This window comes from Rutidosis leptorrhynchoides, chromosome 6, assembly GCF_046630445.1.
Source record: "Rutidosis leptorrhynchoides isolate AG116_Rl617_1_P2 chromosome 6, CSIRO_AGI_Rlap_v1, whole genome shotgun sequence".
Taxonomy (NCBI): Eukaryota; Viridiplantae; Streptophyta; class Magnoliopsida; order Asterales; family Asteraceae; genus Rutidosis; species Rutidosis leptorrhynchoides.
The window spans coordinates 133,710,911-133,719,925 of record NC_092338.1 but is presented as its reverse complement, the minus strand read 5'-3'; the positions used below and the strand labels follow the sequence as shown (position 1 = coordinate 133,719,925).

The window sequence follows — 9,015 nt, the reverse complement described above, 5'->3', positions numbered from 1 at the left end:
CATAGACCAAACTGAACGAGTCTCACCAGTGCTTGCTTTGGGTGTTGTTCTATGCGCACACAAAACCTTTGATAGTTCGTCCACCCAACCAATGCGACCATGACCCAATCTAGCTTTGATTCCAGCTACTATATCCCGGTTGGTGACTTCGCACTGGCCATTCGCCTGCGGATGCACAACGGAAGTAAAAGTTTGCTTAATATTAAGCTCCGCGCACCAACTGCGAAAAGGATCCCCCGCAAACTACGTACCGCTATCACTAACAATTTCATTTGGTATGCCGAATCGATAGACAATGTCTTCCTATACAAAATTTCGCACCCTTTTTCCTAAAATTGTTGCCATTGGTCGTGCTTCAACCCACATCGTGAAATAGTCAATTGCAACAATCAAAAATTTGATATTTCCTGCGTGTGCAGAGTATGCGTAAGATATTGGTGCAAGCTGCATATGATATAAAATAAATGATAGAATTACCTTGGCCTTTTAGAAATGGTCCGACTATGTCAATTGCCCATTTGCAGAATGGCCATGATGATGAGACTGGGATCATTGGATGCGCAGGTGCTCTGCTGATAGGTGCATGTATTTGACACGATTCACATTGCTTAACTATTCGTGCGGTATCTGCATACATGGTGGGCCAATAATAACCTAGCCGCATAATTTTTGACACAATAGACCTGTGCCCCGAATGAAGAGCGCATGCACCTTCATGCACCTCGCGTATAACCTCCTCTGCCTCTTTCGGATCAATGCACCTTAAGTGCAGCCCTAAATAATTTTTTCGATATAGGACGTCACCCTCAAGGGCATACAGTGGTGCCTTGGTGCGGACTTTCTTTGCATCAACGTAATCCGCAGGTGAGGTGCCATCCCGCAGGAAAGCAATAGTAGGTGTCATCCATGTTGAGCTAGATTCCTCAACAGGTGCCACTAAAGGCATCATAACAATGGATTTCGCATGCAGTTCTTTAATAAGAACTTTATTCCCCAGATGATCAAAGGCCAAATCAGCCAATTTGCTAAGCGCATCCGCCTTCTTATTTTGCCCCCGCATGACGTGGGAGATTTGAAAAGCCTCAAACTGGTCTCGAGGTTATGAACAAGCGATAGATACTGCTGCATGGCTATGTCATGCGCTTCGAAGTCTCCGCTGACTTGACTGCATACCAGCTTTGAATCCACATAAGCGTGCAGAATTTTAACATTTAATTTATGCGCAATACGCATACCTGCTAACAAAGCCTCGTATTCTGCTTCGTTGTTCGTAACAGCAAAATTAAATCGCAACGCATATGTATGCTCTTCGCCATCTGGGCCAGTTAAAATTATACCTGCACCCGCACCAGCTGTGCTGCAGGCACCATCGGTGTATAATTCTCATGGTGACAAAAGTGGCACAGGCGTATCCTGATGCTCTACCGATGCCTCAACATCCGCAGGTAACTCTGCTAGGTAATCCGCAAGTATTTGACCCTTAACCGCGCTTCGCGAAGAAAAATTTATTTCATGTTCTCCTAAGTCAACTGCCCATTTAGCCATTCGGCCAGAAATCTCAGGCTTGTATAACACCTGAAAGATAAATGATTGCGTTAGTCAATGCGGTGGCCCTGGACATTGCCGCAAATTAGGCATTTACCAACCTTCTTGATCGGTTGATCAGTTAGAACCACAATTGGATGTGCTTGAAAGTACCGGTGCAGACGCCGCGCCATGTGGACTAGCGCATACACTAGCTTTTCTATTGGTGAATAGTTTACTTCGCTCGATCAGTGTTGTAAATCTCCTTATTTCTCCCCGAGATCTCCCTGAGATCTCGTTTTTGGAAGGACACCGAGATGAGATGTCCTTCTCCCGAGATTTCTCGGTCAACGGGGTCAAACATGGTCAAAGCCATGAGTTCTCGAAATTTCTTGCTCATTTCTTAAAATTTATCATAAACTCTCTTAATTTTTCGGATTTTCTCGCTCATTTCTTGGATTTTCTTGTAAAATCTTATAAAAATGTATATAAATATACATATATTGATTTATTTTTATATATTTATGTTATAAAAACTAAAAAGTCAACGTAAGTCAACGTCCGAGATCTCCCCGAGATTTTTCCGAGATGCCGAGATCTCTCAAAAAATGTTCAAACGAGATCTCCCCGAGATCCGAGATCTCCAACCTTGGCTCGATGTCAGCGTCTTGCTTACGAAGTAGACCGACTTTTGCGCTTGAGAAAACCTCAACGTTATATTTCTGCGAAATAAGTAATGCATGTAAATAAAAGAGTGGATTACCTTTCAGCGATCTGCGATAAGAACCGAGCTGATAGCCTCTTTCGATGCCGCAAGGTACATCGTAAGCGTTTCTCCTTATACTGGCGCGGTGAGTGTTGGTAATTCAGCGAGCACCTTCTTCATCTCCTGAAAGGCTGATTCTGCTTCCTGAGTCCATACGAAGTCTTTTTTCTTTAAACAATTCTTCAAAGTATTGAAGAATGGCAATTGTCGCTCTGCGGCCTTCGACAAAAACCGCGTGATCGCCGCAAGCTTCCCGGTTAGACTCTGCACGTCTTTCTTTGTCTTCGGAGATGGCAAACTATCAACGGCTTCATTCTTTTTGGGATTTGCCTTGATTCCCCGCGCTGTCACCACATGACCTAGAAACTTGCCTTCCTCTTCCCCAAAACTACATTTGAGCGGGTTAAGCTTCATGTTTATCCTGCGTAGAGACGCAAACATTTCTAGGATGTCTGCGAGCATTTCTTCTTTGGTGTTACTTTTAATCACCCAGTCATCGACATATGCTTCAAGATTTCTGCCGATTTGGTGCTTGAAGGCTACGTCAATTACGCTCTGATAGGTCGCGCCTGCGTTCTTTAATCCGAAGGGCATCTTCGTATAACAATAAATACCTTGCGACGTATGAAAAGTAGTTTTGTCCTCATCTTCCGCAGCCATTAAGATTTAGTGATAACCCTTGTATGCATCTAGAAAACACTTGTACCGGACACCTGACAACGATTCCACCTTCCAGTCTATCTCCGGGAGAGGGTAGTTGTCCTTGGGACACGATTTATTCATGTATTTAAAATCAACACACATCCGCCAATTACCGTCAGCCTTTTTCACCAACACAGGATTAGCAACCCATGTCTGATACCGCACTTCTCGCAGAATGTTTGCTTTTACAAGGTTATCTACTTCTGCGCATAACCAATCACTGCGCTCAAGAGTCATATGTCGCTTCTTTTGTCTAACGGGTGTGAGTAATGGATTAACATTCAACTTATGTTCCGCAATATCACGCGGAACCCCAGTCATGTCTGATTCTTGCCATGCGAAAACATCTGCGTTTGCGGATAATATTCCATGTAACTTAGCCTTGGTTTCAGCCGACAAGCCTGCGCCAATTTTGATACGCTTGCCTGGATGCAATCGATTAGCTATGACCGCACTGCTTCCAAGTTGTTCTCCCATGCTGGGAATGTTTACAGGCACAACTGAACCACACAACTCGGTTGTTTGATGTGACGTAATTGTGGCAACCCCTCCCTTCGTAGGAAACTTAAACAAGCCATGCACCACCGATGGTATAATGTTAAAATGTCGTATGGAATTTCTCCCAAGCAGCACATTGTACCGCAAAGTTGAACGAACAACATAAAAGTCAACTAACTCATGTCTGACCAACTGCGGATTCTTATCATCTACGAGCTCTATTATTAGCTCTATCCGGCCTAGCAGCCATGAGCTTTCTCCGGAGAACCCAGATAACGTAATATCAGAATGGCGTAACTGCGTTTTAACTTCTGCAGGGAGGAAACGATAGCAATGCTCGTACATAATGTCAACGCCACTCCCGGTGTCAACATGCATGCGTTTAATTTGTACTCCGCAAGTAGGGATGCGACACTTGATGATAATAGGCTCGTTAACTGTGTCGATTGACATTACAGGAGGAAATGTGATTGGGAGAAGTTCCTAGTCCTGGTGATCATTGTACTTTCTCCGCTGGCTAACTTTCTCTGTGTCGACCATATTAATGGTTAAGTCGGCGTTTTTTGTTTTATCAACTTTTTTCCATGCGAAAGTTTTAGCCTTCGACCCATCCTCTGCGGCTTTTCCCTTGTCCTTCTTAGGTGGTTTTAGGTGATCCAGTTTACCTGCGCGCAGTGCCTCAAGCACTCGTTCCATCAAGTTTTTACATCGATTAGTGTCATGACCGTAATCATCATGAATGCACAATACTTTGTTTTATCCCGCTTACCAAATTTTGTAAGCGGAGTTGGAACCGCAAAGGTGGCGCACACTGGTTCGGTTGCCAAAATTTCTTTTGGTGTTTTAGACAAACTTTTTAACAGCGCATAGTTCTGATTATTGATGATGCGCTGGTTACTGTTTCGATAATTGCCACTTGATTTCCCTTTATCATTCCTGATAGGACCACCGCTAGGATACCTTCCGCGAGAGTTACTTCCGCGTTTTTGATCACGCGATCGATCATCATCGTCTTTCCTTTCATTGCGCGAGCTGGCGGTGGGAATATCGTTCTCTTCGCCACTCTGCATATAATCATGGCATTCTTTAAGTGCTTCAGCATAAGTTGTTGGCACCGTATGGCGCAAATGCTTGACCAATGTTGGGTGACGCTATGAGTTTATACCATGTATGAGTCCGGAAATCTGCTGCTCTGGCTTAAGATCTGGTATGCGCAGACACTCATTAGTATATCTTGTGAGAAATTCACCCAAAGATTCCTTGGATTTCTGCACAATATCATGACATTCGATATGAGTGCGTTTGCGTGACCTCTGATTTTGATATTGCAGCAAGAACTTCGTCCGCAGATCCATGAACCCGGATATGCTACCTGATGGGAGTTTATTAAACCATTCGCGAGCAATGCCCTGCAGCGTCATGGGAAATATCTGACATGCAACCGGATCCACCCAACCTTGGGTGCGCATTGCGCCTTCGAAACGCTGCAGGAAGTCATCCGGATCAGTTAAACCATTATAAGTACCCAGTGTGTGGGGTATCTTTGGCGCTGATGGAAACGGATATGCAGTTATATGCGGAGGAAACTTATCAAAAGTAGTTGGTAGCTCAAAAGGTGGTTTAACAGGATCACCTTTGAGCCCTGCGAAGAAACGCTTCATCATATCCTGAACAAAATCAGGTTGCGAAAATAGGTGGACCATGTCAGGAGGTGCCGCCTGCATAAATTGGCTTGCGAGATTCGCCTGCCCCTGAATATTTTGCCAAGGTTGCCCCGGCGTTTGCGGATATAACCAAGGCTGATGCGTTGGAAAAGAAGGCAGGCTTGCCGGCGCAGAGTATACGGGTAGCTGAAAAGGTGCCGAAACCTGTGGCGCAGATGCCTGCGAGACCTGAGGATATGCCGTTATAAGTCCAACCGTATGCGCAGTGCTTTGCTGTTCTGCGGTTATCGGCGTCCAATGAGAATTGGCATCTGGAATGACACCGAACCCCCAACTATTAAGTAATGCCTGCGCATCCGCAGGGGTCAAAAACTGCGAAACTGGACACGGTGGATGCCAAGGTTGCAACGGTGTAAACGATGAATTCTGCTGAACACTCTGCGTCTGCAGAGGGATTGAAACCGTGGTACTATAAATAGGTACCTGGCCGCAGCAAACCACATTCGGGCCTACTGTTTCACCGCTAGTTCCTACCAAGATAACCCTTGGATACACCGAGAAAAAATCCAGCCGCGTGGTTGTGACTGGCGAGTTTGCCCTTGGCGGTGTAATCCCATCTAGATATATCGGCTTATACCTCTGAAAAGGCTCGCCGGATACCGGTGGAGGATATGGCGCGTATCCCGCCCCCGTAGTCATAGCTTGCGTCTGCTGATTACCAGACGGTGTATTTTGATTGTCTGTTTGAGTACGTTCCGATGAGTCCCCGGAAGTCATGATACTGTAAAAGAAAAAATTCAAAAATTTTGTGAATAATAAGCCTTATAATTCAAAACCTTTTTTAAAAGAAAAAACATTTAAACAGTCTTGAACTAGTTCGACTCTCAATGAAAGCACCACTTGATCATGCATATATTTTCTGTAGGGTCAATATGTCTTTTCAATACGTAAAGGGGGGTTTAAGGATCTTAGAACAAGGCTCTCCGGTCCGGCTACCGTGAATAACCCTGGCCAACATGATGATGTCGGCGGGGTGGCCAAGTGATTAAGTCCACCTTCGATAACGGTCGTTGATCAGAAGGCCCCTAGCAAGGTCGTAAGCGCTAGCTATTAAGAAACTAACCTGTAAACCTTGAGAAGATGAATGATGGTAGCTTGCTACGTAGGGTGTGTGGTAGGTGGTGGTTACGTAACGTAATTGTCGTGGTTAGAATGATAATTAGGGTTTGTATATATATGCAAACCCTAATTCTAGAACCATCCGAGATAATGGTAATCCCTTCCATAACCAACTCCCCCGAATCACGGATATAATTATGGAAAAGATACTTACTTGAGGACCAAGTAACCGCCGTACCGGGAATAAAGGCATTCGATACGAATCCGCATGCCGCATACCGCATACAAAGTACACGCATACGCATGCTAGCAAGTGCCCTCATACGTATATATTGCGCATGCGGGTTGCGGTATCATTATTAATTGTCTCTAAAAGACTTTGAAATTTCTACGATAAGATACAAATTGCTTTTCGCAATCATTTGAACGAGGCTGTTGAATCTTCACTCTGCAAATACTTCGTTACATTCAATCTATTGTCTCAGTTTTTTTTATCGTTAAGTTGGTAATTTAAAAGAAAATATTGAGTTTCCTATTTTCATTTGACTGTCAGATGATAATTTTAAAAGAAACACACCATATACGTAACCTAAGTATATAAATTTGGTTGATCCTTTCCGAAACATACAACTGCAAAAACTACAATTATTCAAAATATGAAGTTCTCACAACTAATTGTCATCATTTTAGCCTTTATATATTTTATAGATGGAGTCATTGCACAAACTGATCCCAATCCTTATGGTTTCAAATCCCTGTTGGTGATTTTAGTGTCATCCAACGTGCATTTAAGTTAGTTGCGATTTACTTGAATGCAGGTGTTAGTTATACTTAACAACGGGTTCGGAGAGTGTGGAGTACACGCCCGTAAGAGTTGGCTACTAACTGTCGCGCACAATGCAGGGGTCAAGGGAGCTGCGCCCCCTTGCGGGGTCCAAGGAGCAGCGCCCCTGGCTGGGGTCCCGCTCCCAAGTGAGCGGGCAGGGGTCGAGGGGGCAGCGCCTCTCGCGGGGCTCGGGGCAGCGCCCCAAAACCTCAACCGAAATTGCACTATTCGTTACCTAGAAAAGTTGCATTCGAATAAGTGTCAGCGAATAGTTATGCCTTTTGGCATAACCGATTTTCCCGCCAAATATGAAGGGATACACACTTTCGGTTTTAACTGTTTTTCTATAACAGTTTAATGGACGTTTTATTCATCCATTCTGCATTCATCAAACCAACAGAAAACACACACATACTCTCTAACAATTTGATGAGTGATTTCGTTGCGAAAAACACTGATTGCATTCTTGTCTTATCCCTGTAAAGATTTCGTGTAACCGAGGTAATCGTAGAGTCGAAATACGTTATAGAGAAAGTGAACACACGATTCAAGAACGAATCTGACAGTCAATTCATACCAAATTTCTAGCATTCCCTAGTCAATCAAATACACAAACACAGAGATACTTCTAACCCTCTATATAGCGTTTACTTATACGAGACCGATTATTCAGATGAAGATGTCAGGTACGTAAACTTCCTTATTGACCTTGACGCTCCACTCATATGGCATGATTGCAGCTTTGTATCGCAACTAGATTATGTTCATTGCGACGATAATCTATGTGAACAAGTTCAATCTACTTACGGGAATTACAATAATACATCATGTCCAGTAACAGCCAAGAATCCAATTGTATATGATTAGGGATATTGTGGATGTTCGGTCAATATGGCCAATCCTGTTACTGGTATTAACAAACTGCCTAATTACTTTATACGTAACCCGTCCCTATTCCATTTTGCAATATCCCAAATTAATTGTCCATTTCCAATAAATAGATAAAAATAATTAACTAAAGTTCTTTTTATACCCATAATTTATGCGTGTAGCACAAAAAAGTTGGTAAAAGTAAATGGTAAAACTGTAACAGGTCAAAAAAATATAGTGTGATAATGATTGTCTTTAAACCGGCTATTTTTTGTTCCGTGAACAATAAATTTGATATGGAGAGAGTAATACATACTCCGTATTTATTAGTTTAGATATGTTAGTTTCTATGAGACAACATATTATTAATTAATCTAAACGGATAAGATATAAGCAGTCTCATCGGTTTAAATTATTCCATGATCGTTTCTGACCTTTTTTACATATCGATCGATCCAACGCATATTAATTATTTTCAACCGGAGCTTGTGAAACTGGCTTGCTCAACTACGACTATTTCGCACTGAACGCAAGTACTGGTAGAAATCCTAAGGGCGATATTAATTGTGATCGCGACACAAAAAAATGCCACAACGAAGATTAGTACGACGGAGCCTTACACGAAACTAAGTTCCGACATTTATAAGCAAGTGGTTAGATGGTTCTCAAAAGTGACAAGACGAATCCCTACTGCAACACCAGTCGCACCATTTAACTTTTGTTACTATGTTCCTAGCAACGGTTCGAAAGTTGGTGTTAATGTTCCTGATATTGGTTTTAGTGTTGAGGGTGGGAAGATTTGGAGTATATCCACTACAAACTCGATGAATCAAGTAACGAAGGACACGGCGTGTTTAGCATTTGTTGATGGTGGGGCAACGAGTGAACCAGCAATCGTGATCGGGACGTTTCAGCTAGAGGACATGTTTGTGGTGTTTAATTTGGAGAATTCTACTTTTGGATTTAGTTCTTCGTTGTTAAACATCAAGTCTTCTTGTTCAAACTTCAACTTTACCCAAGTAGCCCCTGATGGAACTGAATTCTAG

At 43.0% G+C, this 9,015-nt stretch overlaps 1 protein-coding gene across 1 annotated transcript; it reads left to right on the top strand.

Moving 5' to 3' along the window:
* The first annotated feature begins 1,385 nt into the window (after positions 1-1,385).
* LOC139854088 (chitinase CLP-like) lies at positions 1,386-9,015 on the top strand. Its single transcript, XM_071843412.1, has 2 exons — positions 1,386-1,445; positions 8,569-9,015. Exons 1-2 carry the CDS (start codon positions 1,386-1,388, stop codon positions 9,013-9,015), a joined length of 507 nt encoding a protein of 168 aa, XP_071699513.1.

Bases quoted from the DNA above. Each gene is read 5' to 3' on its own strand.
- LOC139854088 (XM_071843412.1), top strand. From the start codon at position 1,386: ATGGTGACAAAAGTGGCACAGGCGTATCCTGATGCTCTACCGATGCCT. The intron at 1,446-8,568 runs GTAACTCTGCTA...GCCACAACGAAG, and splicing joins CGATGCCTCAACATCCGCAG to ATTAGTACGACGGAGCCTTA.